At 42.2% G+C, this 18,233-nt stretch overlaps 1 protein-coding gene across 1 annotated transcript in view; it reads right to left on the reverse strand.

Moving 5' to 3' along the window:
* THBS4 (thrombospondin 4) overlaps positions 1–18,233 on the reverse strand; it is a 57,361-nt gene that overhangs the window by 29,114 nt on the left and 10,014 nt on the right. The window contains exons 3-8 of the mRNA XM_084628481.1: positions 15,455–15,702; positions 14,215–14,320; positions 9,249–9,331; positions 8,319–8,370; positions 6,019–6,191; positions 1,012–1,149 (exon numbers count right to left, since the gene is read on the reverse strand). Of these exons, the coding sequence (XP_084484607.1) occupies positions 1,012–1,149; positions 6,019–6,191; positions 8,319–8,370; positions 9,249–9,331; positions 14,215–14,320; positions 15,455–15,702 (800 nt within the window). The remainder of the gene's footprint in view (positions 1–1,011; positions 1,150–6,018; positions 6,192–8,318; positions 8,371–9,248; positions 9,332–14,214; positions 14,321–15,454; positions 15,703–18,233) is intronic.

Below are 18,233 nucleotides of genomic sequence, written 5' to 3' on the forward strand. Positions count from 1 at the left end.
CAGGGCTTAAGTTACAGGTCCCCTGCCCAGGGCTGAAGCCCTTGGGCTTCGGCTTTGGCCCCCCACCCAGGTGGTGGGCTCAGACTTTGGCTTTGTCCCCCCCCCTCCAGGGCAGTGGGACTCGGAGGGGGTGGGGAAAGGGGCTCAGGCTTCGGTCCCACTCCTGGGGTCGTGTAGTAATTTTTGTTGTCAGAAGGGGTCGTGGTGCAATGAAGTTTGAGAACTCCTGCCATAGAGTCTGTCCTAAACTAATGCCCTGTTAAATTTCCTATACATTGATGAGTGTAACATCAACATAACATATTACTATGTACAATGTGGAAGAATCAATTACTAAATTTTCTCACCTATATGCTCTGTTGCTTTTTTAGTCTGTTTGTGATACTTCTGAGAAACTCCTATAGAATTTAACGGGGTCTTAACCAGTAGGGTTCTATAGAAATTACACTAAAACCTATAGGGCTGTATTCGTATAGGAATGCGAAGCAGCTATGAACCTAGCAGATCTGGCCAACTGAAGTCTCTCCGAACCTAGGGGAGCCCATGTGTGGTATAGCTGCCACTATAGTAACACTCAGGACTCAGCTCAGAATCTGGTCTATAGAGTTGTACGAAAGATGCCAACTTTACTGTAAGTTTTATGAACCATCCTATAGAAATCTACAGAAGGAAAATAAATCTCTTTTACAAGATATCATATGGACCTACAGAAAATTTGGCATTTTCTATCAAATCCTACAGGATGTTTCCCATTAGGTAAGGCTTTCTCCTGTCTCTCCTTCACCCCACATTAACCTGTTGTTATGGCTGTTAAAGTCAGGGACAAAATGATGTAGCCATCTATTCAATAACGCTACACTCTGCTGGGCTGCCCAAAACACGTGTAATTTTATTGAATGAAAAATAATTAGAATGTTTAATAGTTTTGTTTTAAACTGTATTTGGAAAGCAGAAGTGATATCAAACCAGCCTCTCACACCGGAGATGGCGGTGTGTCTGGCTGCCACTCACCTGCTTATTGTTCTTGGCAGTATTGATCCCCACCCCCTGAACTGTCTGTCCTGTGTATCCTGGGGGGCAAGCCTCACATCTGAAGCCTGGAACAATGTTCACACAGCGCACCCCAGGGAAGCACGGGCTATAGCGGCACTAAAAAGACACAAATGAATCATTGAACCTGCATCAGTGAGTCGATAACATTCTGTTGATCTCAGATTCCAAAACATGGCCTTTTAAAGCGGTACTTAAATAATATTGAATTGTACAGTTGTCCTAGAAGTCTCAAACCATGAGCTCAACTCTCCCCTCAGTTGTATGGGTTCAACTCCTGCTGAAGTCTGACCAAGTACCACTTGAATGGACATGACCAAAATAGAAAGCCCTGTAATAGCAGCAGTCATTAGATCACTGGGGAATGACTGTCCACCTGTATTCAATGCACATATAAATAGCAGCATTTTGCTGTTGTTTGTATTTGATATAATACAGGGGGGAAAACGTAACCTGAAAATGAATTAATTAAAATGGCAGATGCCCTGTTGCAGTCCTGCCCCTGTCCAGTATATGTCAAATACTAACACCATTTGTTAATTGGCAGACAAATCCTGAATATGTTCATTTTTCAACTCTCTAGATAGGCACCACACTTTAGAAAAGATGTGGACAAACTGGAGAGAGACCAGAGGAGAACAATGAAAATGATAAAAGGTTAGAAAACTGAGTTATGAGGAAAGGTTAAAGAAACTAGGCATGTTTAGTCTTGAAAAAAGAAGACTCAAAGGGACAGTCTTCAAATATGTTAAGGGCTGTTATAATGAGGATGGCAATCAATTGTTCTCCATGTTCACTGAAGGTAGGTTAAGAAGTAATCAACATATAAACATTATATATATATATTGTAACAGACTACTAAACACAAAATTGGGAGAAATAAATCATGCTTTGGAGCCTAATAGAATAAAAGATTTTATAAAAGCATAATCTGCAATGTGAATTTAAATGTAAGACAGACATCTTGCTCATTAGGTCCAATGTAGCTCCGGATTTGTAAAAGTAGATTTCTTTTTAGCCAGTAGAGGGAGCTCAAACAATGTCATTATTTATAGAAGAGACATGCAGTTCAAAATACATATTAAGACAATATTTTAAGGTTGTGCGGTACATCCCCAAACAAATCAGCAACGCTTCCTCCTGGCCTTACTAGAGAGGCCTTACTAGAGAGATGTTAACAGTCTCAAGGCTCAGACAGGGATGAGAATGGCTCCCAGTTGGAATTCTAGATTCCTTTTTAACAGTTATTGAATACAAAACTCCTATTTAAATGCCCTGGTTTCATGATATGCAGAAGCAGTTAACGTATCATTGTGTCTCCCTCTGTAAAGTGTCCTTCCTGGACAACTGGACAGTTTGGGTGTGGGTAAGGCCATAGAGAGCATTCCACTGGTTCAAATGCACCCCACATTTAGCCTAGTGTGACAACCCATCCCTAACTGGGTGGGACAGTCCCAAAATGTACATTTCAAGTCCCAGGACCAGGCTGAATGAGTCTGGAACAGCATTTGTCCTGGATTCCCTGCAGCACCACTCTGCGCCTACTCAAGGGCAGTGCCCGATTCTTCCCAGTGGGGGGGCTTAGTCCTGCCCCCTCTGTGGTCCCATCCCCTGAACCTTCTCTTATACTGAGGCCCCACCCGCTAGTCAGGCCAGAAGCCAGAGCCAAGCAGTAGTAAGAGCTGCCCAGGGAGCCCGGGCTGCTGTGGGGAACCCCAGAGTCCCAGATCCTTCACCTACCCAGGGTGGTGTGCCCTGAGGGGGTGGGGACATGGGCCAAGGGCTGCTCTTGGGCACCACAGCCCCCCACCCAGGGCTGGTAGAGCAGCGGTTCCCAAACTGTGGGGTGCATGGAGGAATGTTTGGGGGCTGGGGGTGGCAGGGCCCAGGCCAGCCCCATGGGGTGCAGGAAGTGATCACCACCCAGCCCTGGTTGGCCCCCAGCTCTGCTCTGGCCCCACCCCCAGCAGTAGCCCTGCTTCCAGCTCCGGCTCTGGCGGGGTTGGTGCAGACAGGGATGGGGGGAGCACAACCGTGAAAAGTTTGGGGACTGCTGAAGTAGAGGGTCCAGGGCTCCCCACAGTAGCTTGGGCTTCCTGGGCGGTTCTTACCAATGCCTGGTTCCAGCTTCCGGCCTGACCAGAGGGCAGGGCCTTGGGGAAGAGGAGGAGCAGGGGGTGGGGCTCCTGTATTTGTCCCATTTTTGCATTTTGAAAAGGTGGCCACCCTAATTTAGCCCAACAAAAGTTATCATTTGATGGCCTATGTGAGATGAGTTGTAGGCATTATTCCAGTTTTTAACAGACGTGCTCTTGTAAAGAAAAAGTCCCACATTGATTGGCAATTTATTGGCCCTATCAGCATAAAGGTGAAGGTCTGAATGGGCATGGCGTGTGTCTGTTCTATATCTTTTTGGCAAAAATTTCACCACTGTTTCTGACACTAACTCAGCTCCACCATGGTGGGGCACTAGTGCCTATGTTTTTAACACTGTGTGATCTGACCATGTTCAAAGCAAGCCTGAACCACTCGTGTTGAACACACTAGCAACCAGTCTGGATTAGTCCTCCCACAACTTCTACCATTAGTAGAGCTGCTCCACTGGTAGTAACAGGATTTTTGCTTAAAATCACCAGGGCAGGGAAGGATCTGGAGACTGAAGTTCCCTTGCACACCTACCATAGGTAAGGACAAGGTCCATCCAGGTGTGGACTGAGTCAGAGTAGCAAGTGTGAGGAAGCTGTTTGTGCTATGCCTATTGGACCAGATTTACAAACCCAGACCTCCATTTTTGTGCTTGACATAACAGTAGGCACAATTCATGTGATGTTTAAGCACCTGACTCTACCCACAAATGAGGAAACTGGAACATACATTCAATTTCTTCAACTTAGTTTTCCCTCTATAAGATTCTTTTAATAAATGGACACAAATAGACTCATGCACCTTCTCTCTCTGACTTGCACACACAACATCAACCAGCAATCAAAACAACTATCAAATACTCAAGCTATTTCTCCTGCTGGCTGCGGAGGAAGAAAGAGAGATTGTTATTTCTATTTTTAATTACTTGGGAGGTGCTTAGACGCTATGATGTACACCTGCAGATTAAACACTTAAGCCTATGTCTACGCTGCAGTTGGGTGGGGAGATTCCCAGTGCAGGTAGACAGACAGCCTCGCACTAAAAATAGCAACATGAGCATTACTGCACGGGGGGGCGGCTCAGGCTAGCCTCCCAAGTCCAAGCCCACTCAACATGGGGGCTCAGGCAGCTAGCCCAAGCAATCACCAGTGCCCAACAGCCACACTGTTATTTTTAGCGTGCTAGCTTAAGCAGAGCTCGCAGAGTCCGTCCACCTGTGCTGGGAATCACAGTTGCAGCTCCCCATGGGTATGTCTACACTGCAGACCAAGCCCCATTCTGTCTGCACACAAACCAGTCTGACTTGGTCAGCAAATACTCAGAACCCAGGTCCTTGGACACTGCTAGTGGGGTGGGTGGGAGCCCGAGTCCTACTGTGACTCGGGTCCAAACACCGCTGTTTTGCAGTGTGGACGCAGCTCAGACTACAGATTTGAGTCAGTAGCTCTGTGTAGTGCAGTATAGATGCATTAGGAATAGCTGTGAAACCCAGGCCCAGCATTTGTAAGCCCAGGTTTACCATGCAGTGTGGATGCTCAAGTGTGGTCTTGGAAACACCGAGTCCACAAGCCTGGGTCCCACAGAGGGTTTACAATGCAGTGTAGAAATACCCTCTAAGTGACTAGACAGTCTGCAAATAACTGCAGACATAAATCTGCAGGTATAAAAACAGAAGCCTGTTAAATATTGCCTGAAAAGTAAATGTTTGTGCCTTTTTTTATGCTTCTTTATGATGTACAAAGAAGGTGTACAATTTTATTTCCCCCTTCAAAATATCAGGAATATTGAGTGCTTTTTTTATTGAGTGGCTTTTTGAAAATGTGGGTTGGGAGCTTTTTCAGCCCTCAGTTGAAAGGGAGTGGGAGTGCTGAATTTTTAACAAAGGAAGCTCCCCTCCCACCAAACTGTTCTGAGTTAAGTAAGTGCTGCAGCCAACCAAAATACAAAGAACCTGATTCTCCGCTCCATTACACCATATTTTTTCCCAACAGCAATCAGTATAAAGAAGTGGAAAATTAGGACCAAGGAAGTGTGGGTGGTGGATGGTGGGGTTTTTTGTTTTTGTTTTTGTTTTTTTAAAACACTTCTGAATAATTCTTACTTCCTCTTTCGATTAATCAGGTTTCATTTCCTTGGTTTTTCAGATGTCATTAATCTGTTAATTCTCAAGTCTTCAATGGTGAACAAAACCTGACTTTCTAATGTAGAACCACTCTCCCTCCCACAAAAATATAAAAATAATCCTTTTAGGTTTTCTTTATACATCATAAAGAAGCAAGAAAGGGCACCATCCCAATGTTTATTCCTTTGCAATTGACCTTTACAGCTGAATTGAAAATCTGGCCAATTTTGTGAATAAACTGACTTCAGTCTTCAAGGCTGTTAAACTGAAACTTTTTATGAGCACTGAAATTCAGAGAAATAAAATCCACATCGACAGGAAGTGCTTCTGCAGTTCTGCCCCATAACTGATGAAATTTAATCTTTTTGTGGAATCCCAATAACTGTGTCAATAGCTCTGCCCTTTCAATGTAACATTCAGAGAGGAGTAAAATGAAAATACATACTGCAGATACTTGAAAAATAAATACAGTAGTCTTGAGTCACCACAGTATAACTCCAAATTTTCACCCATGTAACTTCACTGACAACAATGGAGTCATGGCAACATACCTCTGGTGTAATGGAGTGGAGAACTTGGCCCAGGATTTATTAATATTCAGGGTGCAGCCAGTTAGTGAATGGTGCAGAAAGCAAGAGTCAGCAGCCCTTTATGTGAGAAATGAGTTGGGATTTTTTTCTTTTTACAAGTCAATATTTTACCTCATCAATATCTGAGCATGTAACTCCATTTCCTGTGAACCCTTCGGGACAGGGCCCACACTGAAATCCATCTGCTGTCTCTGTGCACCTGACCCCCCTGGAACAGGAGTTGGCTTCGCATTTGGGTTTAGGGGGCAGTGGGGGCAGAGTTGGAAAGTTTGTAGCTCCCAAACCTTTGAGTAGAAAGAACAGCAGTTTTAGTGATTCAAGGAAATATCCATCATGCATTTCAATTGGCAAGTGTTCTAGGAGATACTTAATCCACTGCTCAGCAGTGGGATTGTGTTTCTGCATCATAAATATCCTTTACGTTGGCTGGTCTGCGGAAGTAGCAACTTCTTGGACTGTGATTGAGGAGACTTTTGTTTGGGAACTGATCAAGAACCTGCAGAATAGTGGAGGTTAAGGCTATGTTGTATATGTCACAGGGATATGAATGTCTTTCTGCTGAGTTAGTCCCAGAGCAGATTTATAATTTATAACTTCTGATGTTGGCCAGAGCAAAGCAATAAGTGCAGCTTAGAGTGACCTAACAAGGACAAATGGGGAACAGGTCCCAGAGGGATTATAGGTTGATGGTACTATTGGAAAGACAAGGTGAGCTATTACTCTGGCTAAATCAGCAATGCTGCCCTCAGTGTAAAAAACAGAGCTATTATTTCACCTCAGAGAGAGGAGAATTTACGAGGAGTGAAAAAAGGGGAGGGAGGAGGCAGCAAGTGGCAGCATATTGAATATGTGACAGAGTATCCAGAACATTGTTTCATGTACTGAGAGACTGACCAGAGTGGGAAAGGACAAATCTGGGAGAACGAGACAGGTGCCAGAATGGTACCAATGCATATAATTTATCCCTTCAGCTGATTAACACAGTGCAGGTTTTAAAGAAACTTCCTGTGGCTCTAGTCTGTGTCTCACATGTTTGAAAACTAAGCTAGCTGAAGCTTAATCAAGGTGAGATTCAGTGGGGGGCTGATAGTGTGGGAGAAGCTACTGGAAGATCTGGCAACAATTATTCTTACTCCTCTGAATAAGGGGGGGTGTCCTCTGCTGGTAAAAGAGTTGGCATTTAGGGGAACTGTTGGATTCCCAGCTATGAATTCTAGCTATTCCCAGCTAGAATTCCCAGGATTCTTCAGAAAGGCTTTTATAATTCTCTCTGTTTGGCCAGGAGATTGCCCATTTATTTTGAATACAGACCTTGCTACTGTACGTATACCTGTGTCACCTCAGGATTAGACTACTTCAATGCAAGGTTCGTATAGATTCCCTAAATCAGCCTGGCAATGCGAGCTGGCGCCGAAAGTGGCTGTTTGTTTGTTCATCTATTCTACTAAGGTTCTTAACAACATGCATATTAAGCAGTTTTCAGAGTTTTCAGAGTTCACATTGTAAGGAGAGTGGTCACTTTAGATAAGCTATTACCAGCAGGAGAGTGGGGTGGGAGGAGGTATTTTTTCATGCTTTGTGTGTATATAATAAGATCTTCTAAACTTTCCACAGTATGCATCCGATGAAGTGAGCTGTAGCTCACGAAAGCTTATGCTCAAATAAATTGGTTAGTCTCTAAGGTGCCACAAGTCCTCCTTTTCTTTTTTCATATTAAGCAGTGTATCTCCCAGGGACCATGTGGCACCGGTGGTCCACGATCTGCACGCAGGTAGAATCTGAGGTGCTGAGGTGCACATAGTAGGTTTTAGAAAGATAAGGTGGGTGAGGTAATATCTTTACCTCACCTACTTTGTCTCTCTAATATCCTGGGGCCAACACAGCTACAATAATACTACATACATAGTAAGTTTTGACCTTCCTACTGGGGATTCCCTCCATCTCTCCCCGCACGAAATACCGTTAGAACAGTGGTCACCAAAGGTGCTGGAACACCATCACTTGAAAAGAGAGGGAACTGCTATCAGGATAATCTTTGATGGGCTCTCCACTAGAACTGAATTGACTCTTGGTCTGAAATAGTCTGAATGCAAGTACCTTCCTGGCATGCTAAAAGGCTAAGCTCCTGGGGTAGGAGCATGATGAGGGCTGCTTGTTTTGGATGAGGTAGAGTATTGCTTGGTTTTGACTGGTTATTTTCTGGTTTTGGGGGGAGCGGAAGCTTTAGGCTTTACCCCAATAGGAATCTATTTTTAACTTAAGTCAAAGATGCCTAGAGCCCAGAAGAATAGGCTTGTTTTTCAATACTTCCTATAAATCAAATCGTGGCAATCCAATGAGGATTGTTTTAAAACAATTGCAAATCTTATGTGGTCCTCTCTTAATTTTATAGAAAATACAGGAATACTTACCACATGCCTGGCATTCTGCTATAGTATTTCTCAAAAAAGTTGTTTCCTTGATCTTTAGGGTACAGAAAATATGTATTAGTTGGGTGACTAACTTGTGCCTGGCTGCCCATAGCAGCATTATATCTTGTCTAGACGTTAATAAAATCACTAAACATTCACAAAGTACCTTATAATGACAGGGTCTGATTTTGCAAATGCTTACTCCCAAGCATGGTGCTACTTAGCATGAGTAGTCCTATCATCTTCTGTAGAGAACTACTCTACACAGATTGTACATTGACTTCCATAGGGCTACTCATGGTGGTAAGATTTATGGCCACAATTTAGTCCATCCCTATTCAGCAAAGCACTTAGTAGGTGCTTAACTTTAGGCATGCGTTTAGATCCCATTGACTTAAATGGGACTTAAGCATGTGCCTACAGTTCAGCATGTGCTTGAGCACTTTGCTGAATAGAGGTAGACTTAAGCATATGCCTAAATGCTTTGCTGAACTGGGGCCTAAGTGCAGTAGAAAGTGTTTGCAGAATCAGGCCCATAGTTAGTAAAAGATATTTAGCAAATCAGTGAAACACTAGCGACTTCACACCAGTGAGGCAAATAGTGCAATTAGTTTCCTTTTCATGTGCAAGACTACCTTTATCTAGCTAGCCAATGGGCTAGAATAGTAGCTACAGCTCTTCTGCACTCTGAATGGAGGGGTTTCTGGTGAATGGAGCTATATAAGTGGGCCATCTCCTGCCCCACCTCTAGTGGCCCCTCCACAACATGCCCGAATGTGTAGGTCCCCTACAGGGTCATTTCATTCCCACTGCGCAGACAGAAAGCTTTGTACAGGAGCATCACACTTAGGTAAATTCTGCCCTAAAGCTGCACGAAGCCGTGCTCTAATCTGGATTTGAGGTATTCGTGCTGAAAGCCTCATACAGTACCTGCTGTCTGAGAAGGTCTTTCACATCTCCTAGTATTTGGTTCATTTGCATCATGTGACCCATGAATTGCCTATTAAAATCATCTGTAGGGACAACAAAAATGAGAAGTCATGCACAACGTTAGTAGCTTTTTGTTCATTTGCCAAGATCAGCACTGAAGTCTGAACTGAAACCATCTTAGAGGATGAGCTAGAGCAGATAACTCATAATATCTTAGCATCAGTAGGGAGGGAACACAATGGAAATGCAATAGCTTTAATTTTTAGGAAAGCATCTGTGTGAACTCAATATTCTTCAGAAATACTGGATTCAAAGCACTGAAGATTGAACTCCTTTTTAGCCACACAACAGGGACAGCAAAGGCAGAGGAAATGCAAACTTCTCCACATTGGTGCAACATGGTGGGAGAACCATCTTCAAGAGTTAGAGGACAGTTATAGCTCCAGGCCCATTCAATGTCTGGACTCTTTGCTGATACTGTCAACAAGTACACCAGTTAGAACTAGCTGTGTTGCTGGCTCCACTAGGAACCAGGCTGAGATGACTAATCTCAGGCAAGGTGACCATATTTTCAAAATAAAAAGGAGACACTTCTGTGGTGGTGGTTTTTAGGGTCAAAAAATAGCCATGCAAAAGAAATGTGTGCTGATACCACTACTGCCCATTTCTGACTTAGCAGCAGCATGTGCATATGTCTCAGAGTGGAGGACTTTTTCCCTTTACTGAATGTTCTGAATGAGTTTATCATAATGCACTGGACATGTCAATAACATTCACTGTGAGTCAAAGAACAGATTTGACAGTATCTACATTCATTTGACTTTTCTTTCCACTCTGCACACTGTTCATCACACTGAAAGCTAGTTCCCTGGGACTGTTTGTTCCTGGTAGACATAGATCAAATTCTGCTCAGTAGAGCAGTACATCTTGAATATATATTTTGTTATTATTATATATTATATATATAAATTTTGATAGTCTAAATTAAAATTGAAGACATTTCAGGTGTCCAGAAATAAGTTTGGGGGACGCCAGGATATCATATGAAAAGCCAGGCCTCTTATGGCAAAACCAAGACACATGGTTACTTTAACTTCAGGGCACCCTAAAGCCATCAAATGGTATCAACAACTAGTCACTACCCATCTGGCCTGGATTTGAACTGATGAGAGGTGAAACACTTAGTATCTCCAAATTAGGGCTTTCTGACCCATCTCACTGTGTGTCTGTATATAACTCTCACACAAGGTTATTCAATCAAGCGCCAATTAATTTACTCCTTTGTTAATTTAAATCTAGATATCTGCAAAATTCACAAGATATGTATTGATATTTTTGCATTCTAAGCAGGTAGAGTATTTTGAAATTGTTAAATATATAGTTGCTATATGTGAGTTTACATATACTTTATTTGCTGCAGTATTGAATGCTTATATGGAAATTGGTCTTATTAATGTTTACTAAATTGTTTTGTACTTCAAAGCATTTCTGGTCTGATCTGGCATGCTCAGGGGACTTGACCAATTTGAAAGATACTGGCTTTTCTTCATTTCAGATTTTTCTCATCAAAATAATAAAAGACGCTGAGGTAACCTGGAACTGCTACATCAGTTCAGTCCCAACTTTTATTTTTTTGGGAGACTTAATATCTTGGCCATTTCAAAAATACTTAAGTGTGGAACTTGGCTTGCAAGCTGTCAGGCCAGATGTAGTAACTTTTCTTTACAAAGAATTGGTTTAGCCATTATTGATTGAGATCTGCAAAAAATGTAAAATTCTTATGGTTTCAGAGGCTGCTTTGTTGCCAGCCTCTAAATCAAAAACAGATCAGGTGTGAACACTTAATTTTTGTAGACTTTTAAACCTTTAGGTTTAAAGGTGGACTAATGGCTTTTAGTGCTGTGAATTGTACAGGATGGTTTTGAAATGCCCAGATATCTAAATTTGCATGCACCAAAAATGCTTCCTGTAACATTTTTTCTTCTACATTTAAAGCCAAATCCTGCCCCCATTCTGCAGTTGTAGTAGGTCCTAAACATAGGAGAATTATCAAAGCTCCACTGCAAAAACCAAGCTTCAGAGAAGCTGTTAACACGGTTGTTCAGCAAGCACATGGCACAAGCAGTGTCCCATGGCAGCTTGTTCCAGGAGGGAGCTGGGGCATGCCAGGTGTGGCCAATAGATATGAAACTACATGGATCTACTAGCCCAGTTCTGTGTCAGCCAAAAACCCTAAAGCAAACTAAACCAGCCAGGTTGTTGTTAAATGCCTCACCCTGGTTTTGTCTACTGTAAAAATCTACGTTTTGCTTTATATTTCTGTCCACAATGACAGGGCCCAAAACTTACACATCCAGCCCCTACCCAGGATCACTATATTCCCATCTCACATCAGCATTGCTCAAGTCTCCTGGCCAGCTAAGGAGGGTCTCAAAGGGATGCTGCTGCCATAGCTGGCATCTGAGTAAGGAGTCCTAGGGCAGGCTATCAAGACCACTGACAGTTCTTTATCTCCCAGACTCTCCACCACTCCCATGTACAGCTCAACTTAAATGAGTCTCTCCTAAAATACATGGATCCTATACCCATGGATGGCTAAGCATTTCCATTCCTGTTTATTCTGGCTAAATGTAGTGCATTCACTTGATACATTATTGTTGTAAAAGATACACAGTGAAACATACAGGATGTGCAATCCAGCTGAGTTAATATTGCTGTTGGAACATTTGCATCTCTTCTTTTCATGATTTTAATTATGAAGATATTATATTAACATAGGTTTTTTGCATTTAATATTATATGAATTCCATTTGAAAGTGAGTACGTGATTGAAATTGGAGGCCAGCACAAAATGCTCATCCAGGTCTCATAAAAGGCCACATCTAACTACCAAATAGGAAAGGGTTTCACCCTTAAGTTATTAATTAGTGAACAAAAATTATAGAAATATTTCCAAAAGGGAATAATGCAAGGCCTCAGTTTGGAAATCTTGCTCACTGAGTTTTGTGTCTTTACAAGTGACAGTGCTGAATTAATTTCCTGATGTATCTGTAAGTGCATGCCAATTTAGGGGAAAGAAGAAGGAACCTTTAGTACTAAACCCCTCAAGACTTGTACATCTAAACAAAAATATAAAGTATCATGGAAATGGAAACCTGCAACAGGGGACATCTGAAGCTAAAACCAAAGCGTCTCCAGTCATCATTATTAAGGGTACAATTCTGTCATGGAAGTCATGGATTCCATGACTTTTGGGGACCTCCATGACTTCTGCAGTGGCAGGGCCAGAGCAGCGATTAGGCCCAGGGATGCTTGAGCAGTGGTTAGCAGCCAGTACCCAGGGCTGCCGGAGCAGCATCCCGAGGGCTGAAGCAGCAGGAGTGGAGGGGCGGTTTGGGTCAGCCCCTGCCGCAAGAGCAGCAGCATGGCTGGAGCAGCTGCCGTGGTTGGCCCCAGGGCTGCCAGAGCAGCCGCAGGCAGCTAGACCCTGGGGCCAGTGGACCAGCAGCCCTCATGGTCCCCCTCCGGCAGCGCTCCCACTGTTAGTCATCCCTTCCCACCCCCTTCGTATTTTTAGTAAAAGTTAGGTACTGGTTGTGGGCTTCCATGAATTTTTGTTCATTGTCCACAACCAGTCCCTGACTTTTACTTAATCATTATGAAGCTCTAACACACATACAAATAGCTGGTCAGGAATTTTTCAATGAATTTTTTTGTCCCTCCATCAGAAAATGCTGATTTGTGGAAACAGATACCTTTCCTCTAAAAGTTTCAATTTTGATGAAATTTTCATCAGGAAGGTTCTCAGGTCCATGATGGAATTTCTGGTCAAAATGAGAGCACTTCCATCCCAGAATAGCCAACAGCTTGATGGTTAGGCACTCACCTAGGGTGTGGGCGATCCAGATTCAAGTCTCTGCTTTGGAGCAGGACATCTGAGGGCAATGCCCCAACCACCAGGCTCTAAGCTATTCAAGGGTCTCTCTCTGGTGTACTTAGGGTGACCAGATATCCCAATTTTATAAGGACAGTCCCACTATTTGGGGCTTTGTCTTATATAGGTGCCTATTACCCCCACACCTCCATCCCAATTTTTCACACTTGCTGTGTGGTCACCTTAGTTCCACTGCAGGACAAAAACAACTTTTTAAACCTTGAAAACTTTAGTGAAACAGAATTCTTGTTTTCCAGACAGGGTACTCTTGTGTAAAAATGATGTACCCTGTCTCACAACTATATTAAATCAATCCTCATTAAAATGATTAAGGCTGTGGTTTTGCCAGGAGGTGGCAGGGGAAAGAGGGTTTGTCACAGATCCTGTATTTTCATTTACAAGGATATTTTTAGTCTTAAACTGGCCCTATTGGCTTCAGTGTCTTATGTAATGTTGACATCTTGTATGCACAACATTAACCTGTTCTTCTCCTCCCTACCCCCAGACACTATGAAAACAGTCAGTTTGTCACTAAACCACTTTGCTCTGCCCTGTCTACTCCTTCCCCTCTTACTGTCTAGGAGAGCAATCACAGCAGCCCTTACCCATTTTGCTTCTCCCTACCCATGACAACTCAATAACCAGGAACCACGTTACATGTAAAAATAAATCTGTTTCAAAATCCAAAACAATTAGAGCCTCTGCTTTAAGCAGAACTATCTCACCAGCTGGGTGAGAGCCTGAGCTAAAGAGCAGTTGGATTGGCTTGTACCCCTTCAAACAAGAAAAGCCCTTTCCCAGCACCACTGACTCTCCCAAAACTGTCAGTGACTTGTTGCTTTGTTACATGCATCTGTGACTGTGTTCCCCTCCATCCTGTGACATTTAAAAAAAAATGTACATGATGTCATCATGGCCATGATTCTATCTGGTTGCCCTCATTAATTTGAATGGTTTCTTCAGGTTTATAAAATACACCATAATTGGTTCCTCAGGATAACTTATGGAGGCAGGGTATTGTAACTTATTTACCTGTGTTCTGAGCAGCAGGCTCAATCTGCTGAAGGAAGCAATCTTGCAGACTTGCTACTTGGGAAAGTGAGCCTTTCACTACCAGCTTCAGCTCATCCAAAGTGTCCTGGAGCAATCAGAGAAATTCACAGCATCCATCTCCAGCACAACAAAGAAACAAGCATGCAATCTTGAAATGGGGCAAGCTTTTTAACTGATGTGTGCATAGCTCTAAACCCATGTTGGATGGGCGGGGCTTAATGGCCACGCTACTGTACCTCCTCACTACTTTGGCCATTCCATAAAGTCCTTTTGACAGAATACATTGCAATGAGCTGGGCAAAACCCCACATTTTGGTTTCGCAGATTTTCACACAGGTTTGTTTTTTTGCCATTTTGAATCACATGATTTCATTCAACGAATTTCAGCAATAGATATTGCTATAACAACAATACCAAAAAATTCTGTGATTTCAGTGCAAAGACATTTTTTGCTTGAAAACAAAATCATGTTCACTCCAAAAAAATATATGGGTACCTTACCATTTTGTGTCATAGAAATGGGCTCCTTTTCAAGTTTGTAATAAAATGAGGAGCAAACACTCAGTTTTTGACTAGCTTTCCATTTTGTTAAGAATTTTTTGCATACAACTAGTTGCAATGATGGAAGATGTTTGTGCTGTGTTCCTGAAAGATACTGCTTTCCTAGGACTGTTGATATGGAAATCACAGCAAAAAATGTCAGCCCCCCTGCTTGGAATAGCCCAGGCAGAAGTGGATAGCAAGGTTATAATCACATAGCTGGGATTTTGACTCCAGATCATTGCCAGTGTAGTTTTCCTCCTATTCCTTCCATTTCTGAATCACAATCATTAGAGATGGAAGAGTCAAACTGCATATTTCTTGTACGCATGCACATTGAGCATATATGCAGCCTATGTATTGTTCCTACCTAAAAATCTGTAGGAAGCTACTTAGAGCTTTCATTTTTGCTGTAGGTGACAATTTACAAATAATCTGACCTTCAAGTAATACCTAGACTAAAACATCTTGATTATATTAGATTGTAAACTGGGGAAATCCCATTCCCTTTGCAATCAATGGCAAAATTCTCATTGACTTCAGTGCAGCCTGGATTTCACTCTGTATCTAGAGAAGCCACCCTATTTTCCATTCATTTTACAGATTACTGGAAAACCTTCTCACTGCCAATGCACCCTCTTTCTAATTGCCCCACCTGCCCTTAAGTTTTCATACTTACCTGTGCCTTTTTAGCTAGGGTGCGAATTTCCACAGACTCTGAGCTGTGGTATAGACCTGAAAAAGCTTTAGGTAGACCTTGAATGGCATCCACCTGCACGCAGTCCAGATATAACTCCGCTGTGATGGATCCCCGCTGCAGACCACTCAGCCTCAAAAGGACTGTATGGCGCTTCCCATCAGCCAGCTGGGTGTTGCTGAACATCACAGAGTTTAACTTCCCATCATTCTTCACGTAACGCAGGATGACTAGTAGAAAATACACAACATGACTATAGGATGGTAACACAAAACGTGAGGCGTGTCCTGATAATCTCAGTGGCTGGCGACTGGAAGGTCACTGTGGATACTTCTCACTGCTCTGGTTCAGTTAATCATTTCAGTTTTGACAAATGTATCCCATATGCAAATATAAGCAGGGACAATAAATTTGACATAGAATTGCAGGAAGTGCAGATGGAAGAAAACTCATAGGTACAGTATTGTTGCCTACAGATCATTCTCCAGTGCTTTGTTCAGGCTCATTTTAAATGACTCAAATGATGGAGCAGATGTCATCATAAGAGGGCATAATCTAATAAAATACACATTAACAGTGGTACAGCATTTAACTGGCAATCTGCAATTAATAGTATGGCAGAATTCTATTCGACATCCTAAAAGTTATTCTGGAGCAGAAATGCATAGATAGAGTGTAAGTTTCAGTAATAACATCTCTGCAAAAGATGCTAACACTTGTGTAGTCAAATACACTGCTAATTTTTACTTGATTCTATTTCTTGATCTGTCTTTCACCATGATGAACAGAAAATGAATACAAAAAGTAACACAGAAGAGAACCCAAACAGAGTACTAAAATCTCTCTTCTTTTAATGCTTCCTGATGAAGAGTTGTCAAGCACCTGGCTTACCTGATGAATTCACCTGGCCCCCAGGATAGACTGCACTTCACACAAAGACACTCTTGTTATTAACTAAATTACTATATTGAAAAAAAATTTAAAAAATGAGTAAAGTTGGAAAAGAAAAATATATCCCCTAAGGAAACTGAATCTGCAAGCGAGAATGAAACACCTCCTCGATGCCACTCAGCACTTATCCCCATGGTTACCTGCGAAACCTTCCTCTGTCCACAATCTCTTATGGGGGGCAACCTAGCTAAGCATATGTGGAGATCCATAATAGCAGCAGGGAGAACACATCTACAGCTCATACAGTTACTTTCCAAGATCCCATTGACTTAGCTTAAGTAACGTTTTTGGAATCTGGCCCTTTTTTTGTGAAAAGAAAAGGAGGACTTGTGGCACCTTAGAGACTAACCAATTTATTAGAGCATAAGCTTTCGTGAGCTACAGCTCACTTCCTCAGATGCATATCGTGGAAACTGCAGCAGGCTTTATATATACACAGAGAATATGAAACAATACCTATTCCCACCCCACTGTCCTGCTGGTAATAGCTTATCTAAAGTGATTTCCAGCACAAATCCAGGTTTTCTCACCCTCCACCCCCCCACACAAATTCACTCTCCTGCTGGTGATAGCCCATCCAAAGTGACAACTCTTTACACAATGTGCATGACAATCAAGCTGGGCTATTTCCTGCATAAATCCAGGTTCTCACATCCCCCCCACCCCCATACACACACAAACTCACTCTCCTGCTGGTAATAGCTCATCCAAACTGACCACTCTTCAAGTTAAAATCCAAGTTAAACCAGAACATCGGGGGGGGGGGTAGGAAAAAACAAAAAACCACCTTTTTTTGTGGTATCACTCGCTCTTGCTAAGAAATCCAGATACCTGCAAACTTGGACTCCTCAGCATCTCAAGGGGATGGTAACTGTCTCAAATTTTGTTTAAAATCAAGGCTAAATACATATATAAACAATGTACTTCCTTCCTCTTTTGGAATCTTATAAAAGTGTTTGGAGGATTTTTTTTTTTTAATTGCAGCTCCTTTTTAATGGGGTAAAAGCTGCTGGAACATCCTTCCTAGCTAGTGTCCAGACTCCACATTTTACTGCTCTTGGGAATGAGAAATCTATAAGTTACCCAATGAGTCTGTGTGTGAGAGGCAGAAGGTCTGTAGGTAGGGTGCAGGGAAAACTACAAAAATGCTCCCTGAATGTAAAGCTACTTGGTACATATTATGTATGATATATTTATGGTTACAACCCTCTAGAATTGAAGAAACAGGAGACTGGTGTTTAAACTCTTTGGATACTTGTAGGCAGTTACGATGACCCCTCTAGTTGTGATTTATTCTAAGGTTTGGGATTTCCACTATTCTTTTTATACTATTAATGACTCTGTGCTTCCTATGTGTTCTGAACTTCGTCAGAATTTTCTTTGGACACTACATTGATGCATTGATATAATTTCTTTTGGTAATTTCTTTAATATAAAAAAACACCTTTTGCTCTGTTTTACCAGTATAAATCCACAGTAATTCCAATGAATCTGATTAAGTCACTTCTGATTTATACCAATGTGTGGCCCCTTCTATCTTTAGTTTATATATCCTTTCTGGAAATCTCAGCAGTTAGAATCAATGACTCAATTATTTTAACCATTGTTTAGGTACAAAAACAACCAGACATGAGATTTCCTTAGAATTACATGGGGTCATCAGTAACTTGACAAAAAGCGAGTCTGCTTGCTGGCAAACGCTGAGTTTCACTTGCCAACTCTATGTTGCAGGCATTTACTTATGTGACTTCTACGTGCATGGGGGTATATTAAAGCAGGATCCTTGGAACTGGGCCCTGCAGTCAGAATG

Source organism: Lepidochelys olivacea (assembly GCF_965140295.1).
Source record: "Lepidochelys olivacea isolate rLepOli2 genome assembly, chromosome: 5".
NCBI lineage: Eukaryota > Metazoa > Chordata > Testudines > Cheloniidae > Lepidochelys > Lepidochelys olivacea.